This window comes from Rhinopithecus roxellana, chromosome 19, assembly GCF_007565055.1.
Source record: "Rhinopithecus roxellana isolate Shanxi Qingling chromosome 19, ASM756505v1, whole genome shotgun sequence".
NCBI classification, from domain to species: domain Eukaryota; kingdom Metazoa; phylum Chordata; class Mammalia; order Primates; family Cercopithecidae; genus Rhinopithecus; species Rhinopithecus roxellana.
The window spans coordinates 55,755,154-55,778,815 of NC_044567.1; the positions used below are offsets into that span (position 1 = coordinate 55,755,154).

At 59.7% G+C, this 23,662-nt stretch overlaps 1 protein-coding gene and 1 long non-coding RNA gene across 7 annotated transcripts in view; one reads left to right on the plus strand and one right to left on the minus strand.

Annotated features, from left to right (window-relative positions):
• Window positions 1–6: 6 nt before the first annotated feature.
• Window positions 7–3,145, minus strand: LOC115894828. Of its 2 annotated transcripts, XR_004055022.1 has the most exons (5): window positions 3,044–3,145; window positions 1,985–2,106; window positions 1,677–1,870; window positions 822–964; window positions 7–439 (listed from the first exon to the last, which is right to left on the minus strand). It is a non-coding gene; the product is annotated as an uncharacterized LOC115894828 (long non-coding RNA). The 2 variants fall into 2 exon arrangements; XR_004055023.1 differs by lacking the exon at window positions 822–964.
• The window catches only part of MYO1C (myosin IC), a 30,590-nt gene continuing 8,683 nt past the window's right edge, over window positions 1,756–23,662 (plus strand). Inside the window, exons 1-18 of one of the 5 annotated variants that reach the window (XM_010373499.2) lie at window positions 1,756–2,030; window positions 10,178–10,333; window positions 10,748–10,863; window positions 11,427–11,625; window positions 11,777–11,857; window positions 13,755–13,934; window positions 14,014–14,112; window positions 15,263–15,376; window positions 15,467–15,538; window positions 16,048–16,167; window positions 16,298–16,380; window positions 16,597–16,702; window positions 16,816–16,896; window positions 17,176–17,267; window positions 20,669–20,763; window positions 20,843–20,889; window positions 21,010–21,090; window positions 23,490–23,595. In XM_010373499.2, the coding sequence (XP_010371801.1) occupies window positions 1,956–2,030; window positions 10,178–10,333; window positions 10,748–10,863; window positions 11,427–11,625; window positions 11,777–11,857; window positions 13,755–13,934; window positions 14,014–14,112; window positions 15,263–15,376; window positions 15,467–15,538; window positions 16,048–16,167; window positions 16,298–16,380; window positions 16,597–16,702; window positions 16,816–16,896; window positions 17,176–17,267; window positions 20,669–20,763; window positions 20,843–20,889; window positions 21,010–21,090; window positions 23,490–23,595 (1,903 nt within the window). In that variant the 5' untranslated portion in view covers window positions 1,756–1,955. Of the gene's footprint in view, window positions 2,031–2,717; window positions 2,849–8,234; window positions 8,406–8,466; window positions 8,760–9,063; window positions 9,344–10,177; window positions 10,334–10,747; window positions 10,864–11,426; window positions 11,626–11,776; window positions 11,858–13,754; window positions 13,935–14,013; window positions 14,113–15,262; window positions 15,377–15,466; window positions 15,539–16,047; window positions 16,168–16,297; window positions 16,381–16,596; window positions 16,703–16,815; window positions 16,897–17,175; window positions 17,268–20,668; window positions 20,764–20,842; window positions 20,890–21,009; window positions 21,091–23,489; window positions 23,596–23,662 lie in introns of those variants that run through there. The other 4 variants (XM_030923434.1, XM_030923435.1, XM_010373500.2 and 1 more) reach the window with 4 other exon arrangements.

The window sequence follows — 23,662 nt, forward strand, 5'->3', positions numbered from 1 at the left end:
CCAGGATTGGGGCTAGGATGAAGTTCCAGAATGGTCAGCCTCTGGAGCGCTAACCAGGTGGAGCATGCCGTCTATGCCGCTGGCCGCTTCATGGACTCTGCTAAGTCGAATGAGCTCTCGTTCATCCCTCCTGACCCACTGCCCCGCATACCCTGAGTGTTGAGCCTTCTTCCTGTGTTAACCGGTCCAGAATGCCACCATCTTCTCTTTCTGCCCCACTTCTCAGACCCTTCTTGCTGAGTTTTCCCCCATGGTAACCTATGCCTGCCCCCAGCACATATACCTAGGGACCTCCAAAGCCCTCACTTGCCGCCTGTTCCTTCTCACACACACAGCCATCGGGAGGGTTGCTGTATGGCACCCTTCATTGGGCAGACAGGAAAGCCAAGGCTCAGAGAAGTGGTGCAGTCTCTTCAAAGTTCCAGGCACCTGTGGTTTCCTGCAGGACCAGAAACAGGAATGGGGTCTGAACCCACCCGCAGAGCGGTCTCAGTAGTCTGTAAAATACAGATGATGTCCCTATTCTCAAGATTATTGTGGGAGAACAATTGCAAAAAGTATAGCACGCTAGACCCGCCTCCCCGTTCAGATTAATGCAGCCCTGGGGCTTGACCCCAGGGGTCCCCCCACATGCTCACCTCCCCCATGGTGAACTGAGGTCCCCACACACCCTGCCTCCTGTGAGGGAGGAGTGAGCCCAGCAGTGATTGAGAGGCGGAAAGGGGAAGCGGGGGTGCTCTCCGTCTTCTGGGCCCCAGTCAGGATATGGCCGCTCTGGGTCCACCCCGACCCACTGGGTGGAAACAGGAAATAAGTGAGACCTGGTGTGCACTGGGTCTACGCCTGGCTCCACGGCTGATAAGGGCCATTGTGTGGCCGCTGGGGATGAGCCTGCCCTGGATAGATGTGCTTCCCGGAGGAAGGAAGGAAGGAGGGCCTGCTAGCCTTTCCGGGGCGGGGGAGGCTGTGGGGAGAGAGAAGGGTGCTGGGGGAAGGCCCCTGCCTATGGGGCTGTCGGTGCCAGCACACGCCCACGGGATTCGGCCCTTCCTATGCCAGCCTCTCCCTCTGGAAAGGTCTGTTCCCCTATCCACTTCCCTGTTCTGACTTCCTCTAAGGAATGGCTGGAGACTGGAGGGCTCAGTCTCAGGCCAGGAAAGTGTCAGCTGTGATTTAGCAGCAGTAAAAATAGAAAAGCAGGAACGTCAGGGGTGGGGGTCACCTGGGGGTACTGTCGAAATGCAAGGATCAACAGGGCTAGGGGTTGCCACACCCAGGGAACCCAGGAACTCACCTCACAAGCTCTGAGGCTCGGAGGAGGGTAAGACAAGAGTCTTCTCCCAGTGGGACAACGCCCTCCGCCCAGCGTGACCAGCCCCCAGCAGCCCTGGCCTCCCAAACGCATGGTGGGGGCCCACCTGCTGTGGGGGACAGCCCCGTTGAGGGGATGTGCAGGAAAGGCAGTGCGCACTGAGGGGTCCTCTTGGCCTAGGGGAGGGCATCCCCTTTTGGTTTGGGGGGTGGGCCCTGTGCTCTAGCTGGTACCAGAGAGTGGGCAGGAGGAGGGGCCCAGCCATAGAGCTGCTGGGGGGTGGCAGGGGAAGGGGAAAGGCGTCCTACCCTTTGACCTGGAGCCCAGGGTCCCCCTTGGGTGGCGCATCGGCTCCTCTGGTTACCTGGGACAACAGGCATTTCCTCCATCCCCAGCCCCTCCTCTTCCTGCTCCAACCATCCGGGCCAAGAGGCCTCCCAATCAGACCTGGACGGCTCCAGCTGTGTCCTGAGGCGCTGGACCAGCCACATCCCCTGGGGCTGGAGTTGAAGCAGAACCAAGTGGCCACCCCGGCGTTAGACCATAGGTTCCTGGCTCCTGGAACGGTCAGAGCCAGCGAGTGGGCAGGCAGCTTTTGCTCACAGGCCCCAGTGCCCGAGGCGCTGGCTCTCCGCAGGGCGGAATGGCGCTGCAAGTGGAGCTGGTACCCACCGGGGAGATCATCCGCGTGGTTCATCCCCACAGGCCCTGCAAGCTTGTAAGCTGGGATGCTCTGGGCTGGGCGGAGGGTGGAGTATCTCCCCAGGGCCGGGCAGCCCCTCTCAAGCAGAGCCCTAGGGCAAGAGGTGAGCAGAGGGGGAGGGGTTCCAATCCTTGGATGGGGCCAGAACAGACCAAGACGGGGTGAGTGGAAGAGTAGGGATGTAAGGGCCACCAGCGGCAGGATTTTTGGAAGTGGAGGTCTGGGCTTGACGCCTCCAGCTTCCTGAACCTCAGTGGGCAGAACTGTGAATACTGGGCACAAAAGGCAAGTGCGGGCTGCTGTGAGGTCGAAGGATGAGGGCATGGAAGCTCCGGGCTCAGTCAACGCCCCGCTCCTCTCCAGTCCGCCGGGCTGGGACCTCCCAAGACTCAGAGCAGGAGGACGGTGTGGGAGGTGGGTGAAGGGACACGGGTGGGTACAAACCGGGGAGCGCGGCCCTGACCCGGCCCGCAGGGAAGGGGCTGGAGATGCAAAGGGCCCGGAGGAGGGAGAAAGTCAGGCGCCCCCACGCCCCCAGCACCGCGGCGGGGAGCCGGGTCTTCGGCCGGAGGGGCGCGCGCGTGTTCGCTGTGGCCGGACGCGGCTGCCCCGGGAACCGGCCGAGGCGGGGGCCGCCCGCATCCAGGCTCCGCGGACGCGGCCGGGGCTGGGGTGGGGCGGGGCCGGAGGGTGCGCGCCCTGCCCGGGATGACGACAGGCTGCGGCCCGGCCCCCGGCGGGCCCTGGGCGGGGAGAGTGCGCCCGGGCCGCGGATCCTCGAGCCCGCCACGCCGCCCAGCCCGGCCCCCGCCCGCGCCGGAAGAGCCAAGCCGGTGGGTACTCGGAGCGCGAGGACTGCGGCCGCGGGGGGCGGGTGTGGGGAGCGGGCGGCCGGGCCGGGAGCCGCCGTGCGCGAAGCGGGGGTCACGGCCGGGGATCGCTGGGGCCGAAGAGCGGCCGGGGGGACCCGTGCGGGGGGTCCCAGGACCCGGAGGCGCCGGCGCAGCCTGGTGGAGACTTAGATTTACCTGCGGGGAGCGGGAGGCGGGGAAGAGCGGCCTGGGCTGCGGGACCCAGGACCCTGCGCGCCCTTCGGGCCCCGCCCGCAGCCCTGCTCTGCCTCTGGGTTCCGGAGAAGCCGCCTGAACCCGCCCCTTCCCGTTCTCCGCCCCTGGGGCCCAGCGCGCCCCGAGTGTGGCGGGCGGGACCTGCGGGGTGGCCGGAGAATGAGGCTGGCCACGCGGCCGTCAGTCCTCACGCTCCGGCCTCCCGCGCACACTCCTGTCTCTGAGATTCATTCATTCATCCAGGGGTCCGGGAAGGGGTGACTGAGCCCCACCGTGTGCCTCGCTGGGTGTAGGGAGTGGGAGCCGTCTCCTGGGAGGGACTGACAAGGAAACAGCTGACTTGCGGGGTGCGATAAGGAGACGCTGCGTGTTCGGGAGAATCAGGAAGGGGTTCTGGAGGAGGTGACACCTGAGCCTGGTCCCTGTGAAGTGGGCAAGGAGAGTGCCCCGGGCTGGGGAAGCCGCAGGTGCAGGCACTGAAGCTTGGACTGGCTGGCGACGGTGCGAAGGCTCCTCCTGGCTGCGTGTTGTGGGTGGGAGGGGAGGGGTGGCGACAGAGGGGACTGGAGCGGGCCACCTGGCACACTGGAATGCAAGAGCAGTGGGGTAAACTGAGGACAGCGGGGGTGTCTCGGAGTTCATAGGCAGGGTCCCGGTAAGCAGCAGTGGGTGTGAATCATGGGCCTGGCACATGGAGGGTGCCCTAAACCTACACTCTATGAACATGAGGTGTTCATTTGATTTGTATTGCCCGAGGGGAAATGGATTGGTAGGAGGAAGAATAGGAGGCCAGTTAGGAGGCTGCTGTCTTGGCCCAGGTAAGGAGCAGTGATGGAGGTAAGGTTTTTGTTTGTTTTATGTTTTTGTTGTTGTTGTGTTTTGTTTTGAGAGGGAGTCTCACTGTCACCCAGGATGGAATGCAGTGGTGCCATCTCAGCTCACTGCAACCTCTGCCTCCTGGGTTCAAGCTATTCTCCCGCCTCTGCCTCCCGAGTAGCTGGGATTACAGGCGCGTGCCACCGCGCCCAGCTAATTTTTTTTATTTTTAGTAGAGAAGAGGTTTCAACGTATTAACCAGGATGGTCTCGATCTCTTTACCTCGTGATCCGCCCACCTAGGCCTACCAAAGTGCTGGGATTACAGGCATGAGCCACCTCGCCTAGCCTGGAGGTGAGGTTTTAGCAGGTCGTGACTACTTGGTGTGAGGAGTGGAGGGAGGAGAGCAGGCCTGTTAATGCCAGGCTGTGATGACCAGCTTGAAGTGCCACCCTTCTCTCTACAAAGACATTGAACAGGGAGTACAGGTTAGGCGTCAAAGGCCCTGTTTGTTTGTTTGTTTATTTATTTGAGACAGAGTCTTGCTCTGTCACTCAGTCTGGAGTGCAGTGGGGCGATCTCAGCTCACTGCACCCTCTGCCGCCTAGGTTCAAGTGATTCTCTCCTGTCTCAGTATCCTAAGTAGCTGGGATTACAAGTGTGCGTCACCACACCCTGCTAATTTTTGTATTTTTAGTTGAGACAGGGTTTCACCATGTTGGCCAGGCTGGTCTGGAACTCCTGACCTCAAGTGATCTGCCTGCCTTGGCCTCCCAAAGTGTTGCGATTACAGGTGTGAGCCACTGCTCCTGGGCCGTTTACTTTTTTCCCCCATACAAATTTATGTTAACATGTTATGGGTTTATTGCTTTGTTTGTTTGTTTGACACCGGGTCTTCTGGGGCACCCAGGCTGGAGTGCAGTGGCACCATCACGGCTCACTGCAGCCTCAACCTCCTGGGCTCAAGCGAGCCTCCCACCTTAGCCTTCCGAGTAACTGGGACCACAGGCACACAGCACCACACCTAGCTAATTAAAAAAAAAAAAAAAATTTCTAGAGGCAGGGATCTCACCACTATGCGGCCCAGGCTGGTCTTGAACTCCTGGCCTCAAGAGATCCTCCTGCCTCGGCCTCTCAAAGTTCTGGGGTTACAGGCGTGAGCCACTCACTGCACCTTGCCTCTGTTCACGTTTGCTGGACACCCCAGGCAGAGGTGTCTGGCAGCCGAAGGCCCATGGTTGTGAAGCCAGAATGGACTGAGGCCCTGTGAGCAATCAGGGTAGAGACCCTAAGTCACCACTTTCTCCTCCCCATTTCCCTTCACAACAGTTCCCCGAGGCCTGGAATGGTCCTTGGTGGGCAGCCAGGCTCAGATCTAAGATTTGTTTAATAAAAAGAAGTTGAGTCCCTGCTCTGTGCCGCCCAGCACTGTGCCACCATGAGACAGTCTTTCTGCTGCCTCGGGGCTCGGTAGACATCGGTTTATAGCAGCAGTCCTGGGTGCCTCAGATGACACCTCCTCCCAGCCCCCAACACCCCTACCCCACGGCAAGATCTCTGTGCAAGATCTGTGTGCCCGTAGGCTGGGGGAACATGAGGTTCCCGCTGTCCCCAGAAGTCAGGCTTGTAGGCACCTGGCCTATAGGATCTGAAGGGCACAAGATAGCCCAGGTCTGCTGGGCCACCCCATCCCCTGTGGTTCCAGTAAACGCCTCCCCAGGTGGGAGAAGACCCAGAGGCAGCCTTGGGGAAGAAGTCTCCTAGGTCACTCAGGGGCCATGGCCTGCAGGGAACCTCTAGGCCCAGAGCCAAAGGCCCTGGCCCAGTCCTAAGGCCCACATGTGACATAATAGAATCACACAACACCGACAGGGGCCTGTACCGTGTCACTGAAGGTCTCAGCCCTGATAGCCCTGATAACCGCACAAAGAGGCTCAGGGCAGCCCCGCAGTAAGGTGTTCGAGTGCCTGGGTTCCAGTCCCACTCCTCTTGAGACCTTGCACAAAGTCACCTGCCCAGCCTCGATTTCTTCTGCACTGGAGTGATCATATAGACCTTATGGCTCGGCTGGGGGCACCGAAGGGAGTAACCTAAAAAAGCGCGGAGAACGCAGGAGGCGCCTGGCGCTGCAGCCTCAGCCGCGGCGTCTTTCCCAGCCCGGTTCTCCGCTTCCCTCCCTGCCCGGGGCTCGCGCTTCCGTCCAGTGAGGCGGGGCAGGCCCGGGGTTGCCAGGGCTGGAGCCGCCCTGGGGCGCGCGACCGGCGGAGATGCCCCCTCCTTCCGCCGCCGGGCGGTGGCTGCGGGGGCGCCAGCGGGCATCCCGGGAATGCGGCGGCGCGGCCGGGGATCTGGAAGAAGCGGGCCCGACCCCTCCGCGCGCGGATTCCCCTCATTCCAACCGCGTGACGTGGAGGGGCGGGGCGGACACTGCGGCCGCGAAGCTCCGCCCCGCCCTCTGGCCGCGCCCCCGCAGGCTCCGGCCACGCCCCCGGCCCGGGTCCCCCGCGCCTCGCCCGGCAGGGAGGGAGCTGAGCTTCCGGCAGGGGCTCTCTTGACGCTTTGCCCAGTCTTCTAAGTCGCTCCCCACCCCTGGGCGAGCTGGAGGCTGGGTCCCCTCCTTGCTCCCTCTAGATTTTTCTTGGTTTGTTTTGTTTGCAGACGGAGTTTCGCTCTGTCGCCCTGGCTGGCATGCAGTGGTGTGATCTCGCTCACTGCACCCGTCTCCCGGGTTCCAGCGATTCTCGTGCCTCAGCCTCCCTAGTAGCTGGGATTACAGGCGCCCACCACCACGCTCAGCTAATTTTTGTATTTTTTAGTAGAGACGAGGTTTCGCCATGGTGGCCAGGCTGGTCTCGAACTCCTGAACTCTGATGATCCGCCTGCCTTGGCCTCCCAGAGCGCTGGGATTACAGGCGTGAGCCACCGCGCCTGGCCCTCCCTCTGGATTTTAAACCTGGGGGCACCGCAGCGGGTGACTCCTCCCGCCCTTCCCCGCCTCTGCCCGAGACGCCCCCATTTCCCCTTCCCCGCTCCCATTCCCCCACCAGCTGGCGCCCCCGCTCGCGGGTCCCCGGGGCCGCCGCTCCGGCCGGGCTGTTGTTGCAGTAACTAGCCTTCCCCGCGAGGATCCAGACCGCACCTGCCACAGCCTCGCCCTCTCCCCAGGGAGCGGCGTCCGCGAGCTGGGGGTGGGGCGCTGGGTCTTTGGGTCCCGGCTCTGCCCACCCCCCCAGGGCGAGTCTGTGTCTGCCGTTGCGTTGGTAGGGCAGGCAGGTGCCTGTAGACGCGCCTGAGGCTCTCCCCACCGGATCGGAAGCGTGGCCCAGGGCCTGACTCTCAGTAGGCCTCTGCCCACGAGTGAGGAATGAGCGTCCGGCCGAGGGAAGGCGGTGGGTGTGGGAAGCGGGGTCTAGAGGGGTCTGGGAGGTGCCTTCGCGCTCTATCTCAGGCCACCTAATGGCCCTTCTAGGCCTGTGTTAACCTCATGTTGGGGATGAAGAACAGAAGCCGAAACGTTAAGTGACTTGCTCAGAGTCCCACTCCGAGGAAGCACCAGCCCAGCCTTTTGCTGGCTCTAGACGTCCCCGCCTCTGCCCGCGGTGGGATCTGAGCCAAGGTTCGCCCCAGGCGAGGGAGGGTGGTGCCTGCAGAGCCCAGCGAGGGCGGGGCTGCCAAGGCCGGTTCGGGGTTGGGGGGCGTCTCGGAGATCCGGAGAGACGAGAGAGGTCCCTTTCAAAGCAGGGAGGGAGATGGGCCGAGCGCGGTGGCTCACGCCTGTAATCCCAGCACTTTGGGAGGCCGAGGCGGGTGGATCACCTGAGGTCAGGAGTTCGAGACCAGCCTGGCCAACATGATGAAACCCCGTGTCTACTAAAAATACAAAAATTAGCCGAGTGTGGTGGCGGGTGCCTGTAATCCCAGCTACTCGGGAGGCTGAGGCAGAAGAGTCGCTAAACCCGGGAGGCGGAGGTTGCAGTGAGCCGAGATCGCGCCACTGAACTCCAACGTGGGAGCTAGCGCGACTCCGTCTCAAAAAAAAAGAAAGAAAAAAGGAGAGAGGGAGGAGGCCCGGGCCCAGAGGCGAGTGGGGTGTCACGGGTAAGGAGAGGCTGTGGGCCCCAAATGCCGTGGGCGGGGATACGCGAATTTCCCAGAAGGGGAACTGAGCCTTCCAGAGGTGCAGGGGACTCCGCGCGCTCGTCCAGGGCACCCGGTGGCCGTCCCTGTCCCAGGGGCACGCGCTCCGTGCTGACGAGGAAAATCAAGATCTTCCTGGGTTCGAGGCTCGGGCCAGACCCAGGCGCGTGTGGGTGGACGGCGTCCCGCACGGAGAACGCTCCGCCCGCCAGGCGCGCCGGCCGTATTTGGACATTGGTTCTATTTTTAACTTTCCCGGGACTCGAGTTCGGGGGTTGGGGGAGGGAAATCCCGCTTCCTCTGGGACCCGCAGGCCTCGGTGCCCGCCCAGCGCCCGGGCCCGCCGCGGAGTGTCGTCCCAGGCCCGGAAGTGAGTTCCGGGTCGGTGTAGACGCGGCGGTCGCGCGGGTTCCGGGCTCCACCCTGGAACCAACGGCGTCCCTCCTGGAAAACCTGACTCAGGCGGAGCCCGCCCCCGCCCCCGCCCGCGGACCCCCGCCGACACCCCCACCTCCACCAACCCCACCTGGCGGGGACCTCAGCCCGTCCGCGCGGGAGGCGAGGGAGGCCGGGGAAGCCCCGCGCTTCAGGGGCCCTGGTGGGGGCGGTGCGGGGGGCGGGCCCTCCCTCGCTGACGCCGCCGCCGCTGCCGAGCCCGGGACCCAGAGCGCGGGCAGCGGAGCGGGCGCCAGGCCGGCGGGGCAGGATGCGCTACCGGGCGTCGGTGAGCCGGGGGGCGGCAGGGCAGGGCGGGGCCGAGGGTCTCGGGCTCCCCTCCCCGCCTCGCGGCGTCGCCTCGGCCTCGCCAGGAAGCGGGCGCGGCCCAGGAATTCCGTGTGGAAAAACGTCCCGGGAAGTTGCAGGGGGAGGAGGCCGAGGCGGGGAGGGCCGCGCGGGACGCTCGGACCCGGGGGGCCGGACGAGGAGCTGCAGCGGACGCCTGAGAACGCGGAGACCCCTGACCCGAGGGCGAGGGGGCGGGGACCGCGGCCGGATTTGGCAGCCGCTTCGGCGCGGGATTGGAGCGGGGCGGGGAGGACAAGCCTGGGAGGGGCAGGCCCCCGGCCCGGAGTGACGCCCCAGGCCAGAAATCTGGGCCTTTTGTGGTCAGAGGACACCGGGCGGCCCCTTTGGGATCCACCTCCAGTCACCACCACCTTGTTCTTCTCTGACCCTGGATACTCTGGGTGTCCGTTTTCTGGAGGCCTGAGCCCCTGTTTGGAGAGGGATCCATCTCAGCCCTGGTTGTGGGGCCGAGGGTCTTGCTGAGCCCTCCAGTGGGACCCAGAGGCAGCCGGGCTTTCCATGGTAAACCCCCCATCCCCTGAGGCTTCTCAGGACTCAGTGGAGGAGGTGCCTGGGGAGTTCAGCAGCTGGAGGAAAGGGAGTGGCCCCAGCCATGCGAGGGAGGCCCCCCCTTCTGGAGTGGGTGGCTGAGTCCAGCTGGGGTGGGAGGCCCTCTGGGGGAACCCCTCTGGTGTAGTCTGGGAGTAACCTCTTCCTTGGTGCTAGACGCTCTACCTGTGGAGATGTGGGTGGGTCCGGATGGGAGAGACAGCCCCACCCTGTCTGCAGGATTGACCCTGAGCCATTTGTCCTCCAAAGCACCTGTCACACGTGGCTCAGAGCTAAGGGACCTGAGGTCACCTGGTCTAACTCCTCCTCCTTGAGGAGGAAGCAGCCCAGAGAGAGGAGGGGATTGGTCCAAGCTGAACAGAGCAGCCTTTCTGCTATTTCGAGGAGTTCCTTCTTGTGACCCCCTCCTTTCTCCACCCAAAACCAGCAACTCCCAGATTCTGCCCTCTGGTCCTGCGTGCGTCCGTGCGCTATGTACACACCGGGACCCAAGTGCTTCATGTGGTCTCTGTTCTGTGCCCGCAGCCTCGGTGATCCCTGTGCTGCAACACCCAGACCCAGGCCCTCCACACCCGACTTTCCGCACCCAGCCCACCACACCCGGACCCTCCAAACCCAGGCCCTCCACACCCAGGCCTTCCGCACCCATCAGGCTCATGTCCCATGTCCAGCCCTGAGTCCACAAGCCCCTGTGTTCCCTCTCAGTCCCACAGGTGCAGTGGAGGAGAAGTGGCCTTGCCTGGTCCCCTATGACTCTGACTGTCTTCTGTGGCCCATTCTCTGCAGGCCCTGGGCAGTGACGGGGTTCGGGTGACCATGGAGAGTGCGCTGACTGCCCGTGACCGGGTGGGGGTGCAGGATTTCGTGCTGCTGGAGAACTTCACCAGCGAGGCCGCCTTTATCGAGAACCTGAGGCGGCGGTTTCGGGAGAACCTCATCTATGTGAGGCCCTTGTGGGGAGATGGCAGGGGTGCTGGGGTCACAGACACAGGGCAGAGGGTGAGGAGACACCAGGGGTCACCAGGATAAACTTTTTTGTTGTTGAGATGGAGTTTCGCTCTTGTTGCCCAGGCTGGAGTGCAGTGGCGCGATCTTGGCTCACTGCAACCTCCTCCTCCCCCATTCAAGCAATTCTGCCTCAGCCTCCCGAGTAGCTGGGACTACAGGCATGAGCCACTATGCCTGGCTAATTTTGTATTTTTAGCAGAGATGGGGTTTCTCCATATTGGTCAGGCTGGTCTCAAACTCCCAACCTCAGGTGATCCGCCTGCCTCGGCCTCCCAAAGTGCTGGGATTACAGGCGTGAGCCATCGCACCTGGCCCGGGATAAACTTGACTCTCTTCCCCCAACCCCAGACCTACATTGGTCCTGTCCTGGTCTCTGTCAACCCCTACCGGGACCTGCAGATCTACAGCCGGCAGCACATGGAGCGTTACCGTGGCGTCAGCTTCTATGAAGTGCCCCCTCATCTGTGAGTGACCCCAGCCCCTCCGGCAGCGGCCCCTCTTGTCTCCATCTGAAGTGGCCCCACCCAACCCTTACTTTAAAATGATCCTGACCTCCTGCGCCACACCTGTGAGGAATCCCACAGTTTCTCATCCCCGAGTGACCAGAGATGAGTGTCACAACTCAACTCCATCTGGGTGGGACTCAGTCCATACCCCAACTCACACCCATGACTTATTCCCTAACTGGGAGTGGCCCCCCAATCTTGGTGACCTCTGAACCCCACCTGTGAAGACCCTCCTCCAAACCTACCTATGAGTGACTCCAGCCTCTACCTAAGTGACCTCCAGACTCCCACCTGTGAGACCATCTCAGTCCTCCCGCTGGCAGTGACGCCCATTCTCAGCTGTGACAGATCTCCCATGGCCCATACCTGCGAGGGACCCCCAGTCCCCATCCTCAATACATCCTCAAGGGTGTATTAGACTTCCACTCACGAGAGGACTCTACCCAGACGTGGGAGCGGGACTCCCTGTGGGGCTCCGCTTGGCCCCTCTCCCCGAACTCCCTAACGAGCCTCTGCCCCAGGTTTGCCGTGGCTGACACTGTATACCGAGCACTGCGTACAGAGCGTCGGGACCAGGCAGTGATGATCTCTGGGGAGAGTGGGGCAGGCAAGACTGAGGCCACCAAGAGGCTGCTACAGTTCTATGCAGAGACCTGCCCAGCCCCCGAGCGCGGAGGTGCTGTGCGGGACCGGCTGCTGCAGAGCAACCCGGTGCTGGAGGTGAGGGGCCAAGAGAGGAGGCTAGTGCGGGAGGGGAGGGGCAGGGAGAGAAGGCCAGTGCGGGAGGGGAGGGGCAGCAGTAGCTACAGGGTGGGGTGGGGAGGGCAGGAGGAGAGTGCCAGGTGTCCCTCATACCCCCGTCCACTCCTAGGCCTTTGGAAATGCCAAGACCCTCCGGAACGATAACTCCAGCAGGTTTGGGAAGTACATGGATGTGCAGTTTGACTTCAAGGTACCATGGATGTGTGTGTCGCGAGGATTCCCATTCAGTAGGTTAAGCACCTAGTGGGTACCAGGGACTATTCCAGGTATTGGAATTCCAGCAGTAAAACAAAGCAAACAAAACTCCTGCCTTGCAGAGTGATAAACAATAAACGGGAAATTGAGGCTGTGGCAGAAAATACAACACAGTAAGGAGTGGGGGGGGGGGCAGGTGCGGTCGTATTAGGGTAGGCCTCACTGAGACAGTGGCATTTTAAATTGACAGCTGGATGGGGTGGCACATGTCCGTTGTCCCAGCTACTCTGGAGGCTGAAGCAGGAGGATTGCTTGAGGCCAGGAGTCCAGGGTTACCCTAAGCTGTGATCACGCCACTGTACTCCAGCTTGGGCGACAGAGTGAGACCCTGTCTCTAGAAAAAATAAAAAATAATGGCTTGATGGAGACGGAGAAGCAGGCTGTGCAGGTGCCTGTCCAAGCAGCGGGAAAGGCCAGGACAAAAGGCCTGAGATATGAGGGTCCTGGAAGTGTTCCAGGACAGCACGGAGGCCACAGCAGCCAGAGAAGAGAGCAGGGGCCTGAGAACAGAGAGAGGCCACATGGTGCAGGCCCTTTTGGGTCATTGCAATAATGTTTTTTTTGTTTTGTTTTGTTTTGTTGAGATGGAGTCTCACTCTGTCGCCCAGGCTGGAGTGCAGTGGTGCGATCTCAGCTCACTGCAAGCTCCGCCTCCCAGGTTCACACCATTCTCCTGCCTCAGCCTCACGAGTAGCTGGGACAACAGGCGCCCGCCACCACGCCCGGCTAAATTTTTGTATTTTTAGCAGACATGGGGTTTCACCATGTTAGCCAGGATGGTCTCGATCTCCTGACCTCGTGATCTGCCTGCCTCGGCCTCCCAAAGTGCTGGGATTACAGGTGTGAGCCACCGCGCCTGGCCTTTTTTTTTTAAACTCTGAGTAGAAGAGGAGTCATTGGGCTGGGTGAGGTGGCTCACGCCTGTAATCTTAGCACTTTGGGAGGCTGGGGCAGGTAGATCACATGAGGTCGGGAGTTCAAGACCAGCCTGGCCAACATGGTGAAACCCCCATCTCTACTGAAAATACAAAAATTAGCCAGGCGTGGTGGCAGGCACCCGTTGTCCCAGCTACTCAGGAGGCTGAGGCAGGAGAAGCACTTGAACCTGGGAGTCGGAGGTTGCAGTGAGCCGAGATGTCACCACTGCACTCCAGCCTGGCCCTGGGAGGTTGAGGCTGCAGTGAAAAACCCTAGCCTAGGTGAAAAAGCAAGACCCTGTCTCCAAAAATAAAAAAATGACTTTGGCTGCTTCACTGGGAGATTGGGAGTAGATGAATAGATGGTGGGGGAACCAGGCTAAGCAGGGAAACTGGTTAGGAGGCTGATGTCATCGAGTAGGTGACAGGTGACGGTGGCTCAGACCAGTGTGGTGCAGTGATTGGATTCTGGATGTTTTAAAAGTTAAGGCAGCAGGATCGGCTGCCTGATTGGATGTAGGGTATGGAAGAAAAACAGGCTTGCAGGAGGACTGCCACGGCCTTGGCTTGAACGAGAAGGATGTACTCACCACTGACCAAGATGGGCAGACACTAGCAGGAAGGAGCTCGTTTGAAGAGGGGGAAGGTCCGGTGTTCAGTTTCAGGCCTATTGAATTTGCGATGCTTGTCAGGCATCCAGGTGGAGCCGCCAGGTGGATGGAGTTGAATCTCCCCATTTCTTAGATGAAGTAACTGAGTCCAGCATGGGTGGCGTGCCTCAGCCCACACAACTAGTGGCAGGGCTGGAATTGGCGCCCAGGTCTCGCTGCCCAAGCCCAGGAGTCAGGGGAGAAGACGGGCAGATGGCTCTGTTCCCACTCCCCCGACCAGGCCTATGCCTTGCCCTGCCCACAGGGTGCCCCCGTGGGTGGCCATATCCTCAGTTACCTCCTGGAAAAGTCACGAGTGGTGCACCAGAATCACGGGGAGCGGAACTTCCACGTCTTCTACCAGCTGCTGGAGGGGGGCGAGGAGGAAACTCTTCGCAGGCTGGGCTTGGAACGGAACCCCCAGAGCTACCTGTACCTGGTGAAGGTGAGTGGCTGGCAGGCAGGGCAGGTGCCACCCAGGGATCCGTTGCCAGGGCTCTAACCCAGCTGTGCCCTTCCTCCAGGGCCAGTGTGCCAAAGTCTCCTCCATCAACGACAAGAGTGACTGGAAGGTGGTCAGGAAGGCTCTGACAGTCATTGATTTCACTGAGGATGAAGTGGAGGTGAGGCCTCTTCCGGGACCCTCCCTTTCCTCTTCTCACACCCCCAAAATTACCTTCTTTTGTTGTTGTTTTTGTTTTGTTTTGTTTTGTTTTTGAGATAGATTTTATTCTTGTTACCCAGACTAGAGTACAGTGGTGCAATTTCGGCTCACCGCAACCTCCGCTTCCCAGGTTCAATCAATTCTTTTTTTTTTTTTTTTGAGACGGAGTCTTGCTCTGTTGCCCGGGCTAGAGTGCAGTGGCCGGATCTCAGCTCACTGCAAGCTCCGCCTCCCGGGTATACGCCATTCTCCTGCCTCAGCCTCCAGAGTAGCTGGGACTACAGGCGCCCGCCACCTCGCCCGGCTAGTTTTTTTGTATTTTTAGTGGAGACGGGGTTTCACCGTGTTAGCCAGGATGGTCTCGATCTCCTGACCTCGTGATCCGCCCGTCTCGGCCTCCCAAAGTGCTGGGATTACAGGCTTGAGCCACCGCGCCTGGCCTCAATCAATTCTCTTGACTCAGCCTCCCAAGTAGCTGGGATTACAGGCATGCACCACCACGCCTGGCTAATTTTTTGTATTTTTAGTAGAGACGGGGTTTCTCCATGTTGGTCAGGCTGGTCTCGAACTCCCAACCTCAGGTGATCCACCTGCCTCAGTCTCTCAAAGTGCTGGGATTACAGGCATGAGACACCACGCCCGGCTCCTCTTTTTTTTTTTTTTTTTGAGCTGGAGTCTCGCTCTTTTGCCCAGGCTGGAGTGCAATGACACGATCTGACCTCACTGCAACACCTGCCTCCCAGGTTCAAGTGATTCTCGTGCCTCAACCTCCTGAGTAGCTGGGATTACAGACATCTGCCACCACACCTAGCTAATTTTTGTATCTTTAGCAAAGATGGGGCTTCGCCATGTTGGCCAGGCTGGTCTTGAACTGCTGACCTCAGGTGATCTGCCCGCCTCGGCCTCCCAAAGCTCTGGGATTATAGGCGTGAGCCACTGTGCCTGGCCCACCCCCAGAATCACCTTCCACCTTTAACACCCATTCCCACTTCCAGCCCCTTCTCCTCTCAGACCACTTCACCACCCACCCCTGTGTGGCCATCCGCTACTTGCCCTCCTGGGGCTCTCTGGCCCCTCTCACGCCCTCCTGCCCCCGGCCTGCTCCCCAGGACCTGCTGAGCATCGTGGCCAGCGTCCTGCATTTGGGTAACATCCACTTTGCTGCCGACGAGGAGAGCAACGCCCAGGTCACCACCGAGAACCAACTGAAGTATCTGACCAGGGTGAGCGGCGGCGGGCAGAGGGTAAGGGGAGGACAGCGGGGGCGGGGGCCGGGAGTGCGCCCTCACCGCATCCTTGCCTGCCCTTGGCAGCTCCTCAGCGTGGAAGGCTCGACGCTGCGAGAAGCCCTGACACACAGGAAGATCATCGCCAAGGGGGAGGAGGTGAGGCCGGGCCCTTGCCCTCGGGTGTGGAGGGGCAGGTGTTCCAAAGCATCCCGTGCTCCCATCACTCCCCTTTGCCTGGTCCCCTCAGCGGTGCTGGAGGGATGGAAGGAAGGCTGCTCAGGGAAGCAGAGAGCCAGGCACAGTGGCTCACGCCTGTAACTCCAGCACTTGGGGAGGCAGAGGTGGCCGGGTCACCTGAGGTCAGGAGTTAGAGACCATCCTGGCCAACATGGTGAAACCCCAACTATTAAGAATACAAAAATTAGCCGGGCGTGGTGGTGGGCGCCTGTCATCCCAGCTACTCGGACCTGTCCCTCTACCACCTTCCCTCTGGCGGCCACCTGTCCTCCCTGAGGTCCCACTACCAGCACCCCTCCCCACACCGCAGGCTTGCTGGAGCTAGGAGTACAGAGTGGTGACAGCTTCCTGGTCTGCCTGAGCCTGGGGGCAGGTGGGATGCACGGGCTCTGTGGCATTCATCTCCTTGCCTCACGCTGTGCCCACAGCTCCTGAGCCCGCTGAACCTGGAGCAGGCCGCCTACGCGCGAGACGCTCTCGCCAAGGCTGTGTACAGCCGCACTTTTACCTGGCTCGTGGGGAAGATCAACAGGTCGCTGGCCTCCAAGGTGAGAGCTCGCTCCACACTGCTCCCGAGGCAGGAGGCAGGGCCATCAGCGGGGTGGGGGGTGCGGGGGGGCTTCGGGGTGGGGCTGGCACACGCAGGGGCCCACGCTTTCGGTTGAATGACTGCCCTAGGACGCGGAGAGCCCCAGCTGGCGGAGCACCACGGTTCTCGGGCTCCTGGATATTTATGGCTTCGAAGTGTTTCAGCATAACAGGTCAGTGCCACGTTTCCCCCCGTCTCCTCCCAGGCTCCTGTCCTGCTCCCTGTCTTCTGTCCCCCAGCCTCTCATTCCTGCCCCGTGACTCCCCAGCCAGCCAGGGACTGGCTGTGTGTGTCTCACCTCCTGTGCTCAGGGGCCTCGTCCAGCCTTTCCCCTCTGCTGGTCCTGTGTCCCCACGGAGCCACTGTGGGCTCTTCTCCTTCCTTACAGCTTTGAGCAGTTCTGCATCAATTACTGCAACGAGAAGCTGCAGCAGCTCTTCATCGAGCTCACGCTCAAGTCGGAGCAGGAGGAGTACGAGGCAGAGGGCATCGCGGTGTGTGCAAGCCTGAGGGCACTCTCTGGGCCATGGGGAGCCTGGGCATCGGGGCCCCTGGGAGGGGGTGCCAGGACCCCACGGTGATGCCTGCCTTCCCTTCTGCCCCTCAGTGGGAGCCCGTCCAGTATTTCAACAACAAGATCATCTGTGATCTGGTGGAGGAGAAGTTTAAGGGCATCATCTCGATTTTGGTGAGTCCTCTGTGCCTCCAAGGCCGCGTGCTGAAGGCTGGGTGGGAGGATGTCCCCCTTCTCCGTTGTCTCCAGGCTGGTCCACAGAGGGCCAGAGTTTGGGGCAAGGCTGTGAATGGCTGATGGAGGGAGCGCCGCCCCGGTTGGAAGCTCTCTATGGAGGCTCCCTGTGATCTGCCCCCTCCCCTGCGTCTGTGCCTCCCAGCATGGTGACCCCAATCCTCTGTGCTATCTGGCCTCTCCCCCATATGTCCCTCCCCCTGTGCCACACCCCCCCAGGATGAGGAGTGTCTGCGCCCCGGGGAGGCCACGGACCTGACCTTCCTGGAGAAACTGGAGGACACGGTCAAGCACCATCCACACTTCCTGACGTGAGTGGGGCTGCCGGGCTGCTGGGGGCAAGGACTCACTTGTGGCAGAGCCTGCAGAGTGCGGGAGTCCCTCCCCGATCCCAAAACACCAGCCACAAGGAGGTGACCAAGTGCTGAGTTAAGGACGCCTCACGTGTGTTCAGAAACTAAGAAGCTGGCCGGGCGCGGTGGCTCAAGCCTGTAATCCCAGCACTTTGGGAGGCCGAGACGGGCAGATCACGAGGTCAGGAGATCGAGACCATCCTGGCTAACATGTGAAACCCATCTCTACTAAAAAATACAAAAAACTAGCCGGGCGAGGTGGCAGGTGCCTGTAGTCCCAGCTACTCAGGAGGCTGAGGCAGGAGAATGATGTAAACCCGGGATGCGGAGCTTGCAGTGAGCTGAGATCCGGCCACTGCCCTCCAGCCCGGGCGACAGAGCGAGACTCCGTCTCAAAAAAAAAAAAAGAAACTAAGAAGCTTAGCCAGGCATGCTGACACACGCCTGGAGTCCCATCTATGCAGAAGGCTGGGGCGAGAGCATCACTAGCCCTGGAGTTTTGGGGCTGCAGTGAGCTAGGATCAACCCACTGCACTCCAGCCTGGGCTACAGAGCGAGAGCCTATCTCAAAAAGTGAAAAAAACAGCTGGGCGTGGTAACTCACGCCTATAATCCCAGCACTTTGGGGAGGCCAAGGTGGGCGGATCATTTGAGGTCAAGAGTTCAAGACCAGCTTGGCCAACATGGTGAAACCCTGTCTCTACTAAAAATACAAAAGTTAGCTGGGCGTGGTGGCAGGCACCTGTAATCCCAGCTACTTGGGAGGCTGAGGCAGGAGAATTGCTTGAACCCGGGAGGTGGAGGGTGCAGTGAGCTGAGATCTCACCATTGCACTCCAGCCTGAGTGACAAGAGCAAGACCTCGACCCCCAAAAAAAAAGAAAGATGCTAGTAGCCTGGCTTCCTCCCTGTTCTTTTTTGAGAATGAAACTTGCTAGGCCGGGCGCGGTGGCTCATGCCTGTAATTCCAGCACTTTGGGAGGCCGAGGCAGGCGGATCATGAGGTCAGGAGATTGAGACCATCCTGGCTAACTTGGTGAAACCCCGTCTCTACTAAAAAAATACAAAAAACTAGCCGGGCGAGGTGGCGGGCACCTGTAGTCCCAGCTACTCGGGAGGCTGAGGCAGGAGAATGGTGTGAACCCGGGAGGCGGAGCTTTCAGTGAGCCAAGATAGCGCCACTGCACTCCAGCCTGGGCCAAAGTGCATAACTCTGTCTCAAAAACTAAATAAATAAAGGAAACTTGCTTAGATTTTTCCTTATTTGGAAACTGCTTTTTACTGAAGGAATTCCCTGAAGTGGGGCGAGGTAGGAACAGGAATAAGTGCCTCTGTCCAGCGTGGTCTCATGCGTGCTGTGCACATCGTGGCTTCTCCTGCAGCCGCTCCTGGAGGGATTCTTGGTGTTTTCTCACTGAGACTCCAAAAGGCAGTCACTTCCCCAAAGTTACCTCTCATCTAGGTTGCCGAGCTGGGGTCAGTCCCAGCGGTGTTGAATGCCAAGTCCATGAGGATTTTTTGCATAATAAGATATTGAAAATTTGTCTCTGGATGGGCACAGTGGCTCACGCCTGTCATCCCAGCACTGTAGGAGGCCGAGGCAGGTGGATCACCTGAGGCCAGGAGTTCAAGACCAGCCTGGCCAACATGGCGAAACCCCGTCTCTATTAAAACTGCAAAAATTAGCCAGGCCTGGTAGTGGGCACCTGTAATTCCAGCTACTCGGGAGCCAGGAAAATCGCTTGAACCCGGGAGGCGGAGGTTGCAGTCAGCTGAGATCATACCACTGCACTCCAGCCTGGATGACAGAGCCAGACTCCATCTCAAAAAAAAAAGAACTTGTTTTTAGGAGTCTCTCTGAATCTATTCTGGTTTAGGGGCTGCCTGATTTGTTAAATAATAAATACTAGCCAGGCGCGGTGGCTCAAGCCTGTAATCCCAGCACTTTGGGACGCCGAGACGGGTGGATCACGAGGTCAGGAGATCAAGACCATCCTGGCTAACTCGGTGAAACCCCGTCTCTACTAAAAATACAAAAAACTAGCCGGGCGAGGTGGCGGGCGCCTGTAGTCCCAGCTACTCTGGAGGCTGAGGCAGGAGAATGGCGTAAAACCCAGGAGGCGGAGCTTGCAGTGAGCTGAGATCCAGCCACTGCACTCCAGCCTGGGAGACAGAGCGAGACTCCGTCTCAAAAATAAATAAATTAAAAAAATAAATAAATACTAAAAACTTGTTTCTGATTATAAAAATAATATTGCTCATTAGCGCAAAGTTGGGCTGTATGCAAAAGCCACTTGTGATTCTGTTGCCCAAAGGCCACGGCTGATAACCGTGCGAAGCATTTCCCTCCTGCCTTTCCCTCCTGCTTTTTTCTATGCATTTTTTTCATAGTCAAGAACTTCTTGTGTATAAGGCTCAGGGTAACGCTATATCCTGCACATTTTCCTGTATCATCAAACAGATAATTTTCTTCAAAACTCTTCCTGGAGCGGCTCTGACCCACAGATACTCCCCTCTCTCAGCCAGCTCTTCGGGGCCCCTGGCCAGCCACCAGGTTTCTGCTGGCATCACAAGGCTGCCACAGACATCTCGTGCCTTCAGTCTTTGTATCTCTGGTTAGCTGCTTGAAATAGTTCTTAAAAGTAGCAAGTGGGCCAAAGGGTATAAACATGCCTAAGACTTTAGTGCTCTCTTGGGGCAGCAGATTCTGTTCTGAGAAGTAGTGGGCAGAGCTCACCACCGCCTTCTGAGCAGAGCCCGCAGCAGCCAGAAGCAACGAGAGTTGCCCTCCCTGCAGCGTGCCCTGGCCGTCAGGTGGCCCAGGTCCCAGTCCTGGCACTGTGTGGCCCTGAGCAAGGCCATCTACCTCTCTGAGCCGCTGTGGTCTGCTCTGAGCAGGGAGGCCACTGACCTGCCTCAGTGACCCAGCCCTGGGGTGTGCCTGCTTTTTTTTTTTTTTTTTTTTTTTTTGAGACGGAATCTTGGTCTGTCACCCAGGCTAGAGTATAGTGGCTCAATCTTGGCTCACTGCAACCTCCACCTCCCAGGTTCAAGCGATTCTCCTTCCTCAGCCTCCTAAGTAGCTGGGACTACAGGTGCCCACCACCATGCCTGGCTAATTTTTGTATTTTTAGTAGAGACGGGGTTTCACCATATTGGCCAGGCTGGTCTCGAACTACTGACCTTGTGATCCACCCACCTCGGCCTCCCAAACTGCTGGGATTACAGCCGTGAACCACCGTGCCTGGCCTGGGGTGCACCTGCTCTTTACGTGGCTGGTTCCTGTTCCTGAAGCCCCTTTAGCAGGCAGAGGGCTTGGTTCAGGCCGGCCATCTGCAGCTTCCACCCCATCACCCCCAGGCACAAGCTGGCTGACCAGCGGACCCGGAAATCTCTGGGCCGAGGGGAATTCCGCCTTCTGCACTACGCTGGGGAGGTGACTTACAGCGTGACAGGTGAGGGTCCTGGGGCTGCGTCCCCACAGGGGCCTGCAGGGAGGCTGTCTTTCACTTCACACTTGCTCTCCCCTCCCAGGGTTTCTGGACAAAAACAATGACCTTCTCTTCCGGAACCTTAAGGAGGTGAGGAGGACCCAGGAGGCTGGGGTGGGGGTGGTGGTAGCCCACTGCTCTGCACCTGTGTCCAGGAGCCTGTCCTGCCTGTCCCTGTGCCCCTCCCTGACCCCGGCTCTGCCCACACAGACCATGTGTAGCTCGAAGAATCCCATTATGAGTCAGTGCTTCGACCGGAACGAGCTCAGTGACAAGAAGCGGCCAGAGACGGTGAGGAGGTGGCAGGACCGGGCACAGGGGTGTGTGCACCCCAACATGCATGAGGGCCTGCATGAGCCTGGGAGCTGGCAGTGTGCGTGTGAACGCGTGTTGGAGCCTGTGTGCACATATGCTGGTGTCTGTAGGGGGCTGCCTTAGGTCCCTCTTTGCCTACTTTTTTTTTGTTTTTTGAGACAGAGCCTTGCTGGAGTGCAGTGGTGCAATCTTGGCTCACTACAACTTCCACCTACCGGGTTCAAGCGATTCTCCTGCCTCATCCTCCTGAGTAGCTGGCATTACAGGTGCCTGCCACCACACCCAGCTAATTTTTTGTATTTTTAGTAGAGATGGGGTTTCACCATGTTGGCCAGGCTGGTCTCAAACTCCTGACCTCAGGTGATCCACCTGCCTTGGCCTCCCAAAGTGTTAGGATTACCGGTGTAAGCCACCGCACCTGTCCCTGTTTGCCTTCTTGTGTGTGTGTGTGTGTGTGTGTGTGTGTGCTGTGTCTAGAGTGGAGCTGTGTGTCTTAAGTGTGGGCTGTGTCTTAGGGGAATCCGTGTGTACATCTGTCTCTGTGGGTGTCCCTGTGTTGACAGCTGCCTCTGTGTGGCTGCTGTCATGTGTCCACCCACTCAGCAGACATTTATAGCAGACGCTGCCAGGCACTGAGGTACCAGAATGGGTGGGTGTGCCTGCAGCAACGTGCACAGGGTGCTTTGCAAACTTAGAAGAGGGAACAGCAAACGGCCTGACAGCGTGGAAGGGGCGAGGGGTTGGGGAGGCTCCTTGGAGGAGGAGGCATTGGAGATAACTTGGGAATGTCAGATGAACCTATAGTCAGGGTGCAATCCAGACATAGAGTCTAAAAAGGCCAGGAGGTGAGAGGGAAAGCCATGGCATCAAGGAGAAGGACCGGAAAAGGCAGGCATGGCCAGGATGCCAGGTGCAGGGAGAGCTCCAGCGAGCTGGGGACAGAGGTACGGCTGTTGGGCTTGGCAAGAAGAGTGAGCCCCAGAAGAGTGAGGTTAGTGGGTGCATAGGGAGGTGGAAGCCAGACTGCCTAGCAGGGAGGGCATGCAGGCGTCGTGCCGCCCAGGATCTGGCTCCCTGGGCCCCTGCCCGCTGCTGCTGTCTGCCCCACCCTCTCCTGAAGCGTCCACATCCTCCTGGCCCTAGCGTCTCCCTGCTGTGGATGCCTGCACACCCTCCCGCCTAGGCCTCTCCCACAAGCCACAGACTCAGGTATCTCATCCTCTTCCCCTGGATGGCCCCAGCCACCCTAGACCCCACTGGGCTATAACAAACGGGCCCTTGGTCTCCCCTCCAGGCTTTCTCCTTCTCTCCCTAACTCAGGACAGGGATCACTCACCCAGTCCCCCAGGCCGGAAACCTGGGTGTCATCCCTGGTTCTTTTTTTGTTTTGAGACAGAGTCTCGCTCTGTCGCCCAGGCTGGAGTGCAGTGGTGCAATCTCGGCTCACTGCAAGCTCCGCTTCCCAGGCTCAAGTGAGAGGTTCACTTGATTATCTTGCCTCAGCCTCCCGAGTAGCTGCGATTACAGGCACCTGCCATCATGCCCAGCTAATTTTTGTAGAGCTGGGGTTTCACCGTGTTGGCCAGGCGGTCTTGAACTCTTGACCTCAGGTGATCCACCCACTTCGGCCTCCCAAAGTGCTGGGATTACAGGCGTGAGCCACTGTGCCCGGTCCCTTAGTTCTTTTTTCTCCTTGTCTCCCTCCACCAGCCAGTGGATCTTGCCGCAGTACTTAGCAGCCTCCCCTCCGTCTTTCCCTGTAGCCACTGATGCAGGCGTGAGCCACTGCACCCGCCCCTCCTTATCCTTTAAAGCTCAGCCGGGCGTCATTTCTAGAAAACGCCTCCTGGTGCCCCCTACCCCTCAGACTGGATGAGCTGTCCCTTTGTGGGGCTCTCAGAACCCCCAGGCACACACCTGCTACTCTCGGACCGCACGGAATTGTGAGTCTTTGCTAAGGAGTGTGTTCCTCCGCCAGGCCCGAGATCCTTCCAGGTCCTGCAGAGCAGCGTACCCAGATAATAGCTGAATGTGTAGCATGGGACACGCTGTTCAGGAAGGCAGCCCTGAAGTTCTAGAAAGAAAAAGAAGGGCCACTAACGGGAGGTGTACCATTGAGGTTGCTGGGAGACCTGAGCAGGAGTTTTAGGCTGGAGTGAGGCTGGTAGACTGCGGTCCCTCGCCCAGCCAGAGGGTTAAGGGTGGAGTCTGGCCCCCTTCCTCTGCGGTGAGGAATGTGCGGTGGGAGGAATAAGGACCAGGCCCATTCAGGGGCTGCTGCTTGCGTCACCAGCCGGGGGAGTGGGGTACTCGCTGCTGGGGTCTGCAGCTTTAGCCCGGCGCCGGCCAACCTTCCATGCCTCTCGGCTCACCAGGTCGCCACCCAGTTCAAGATGAGCCTCCTGCAGCTGGTGGAGATCCTGCAGTCCAAGGAGCCCGCCTACGTCCGCTGCATCAAGCCTAATGATGCCAAACAGCCCGGTAGGCCCCTCCCACGGGGGACTTAGGGGCCGGGCCTCCCCTGCAAGTGACAGACTGTCAGCGCCAG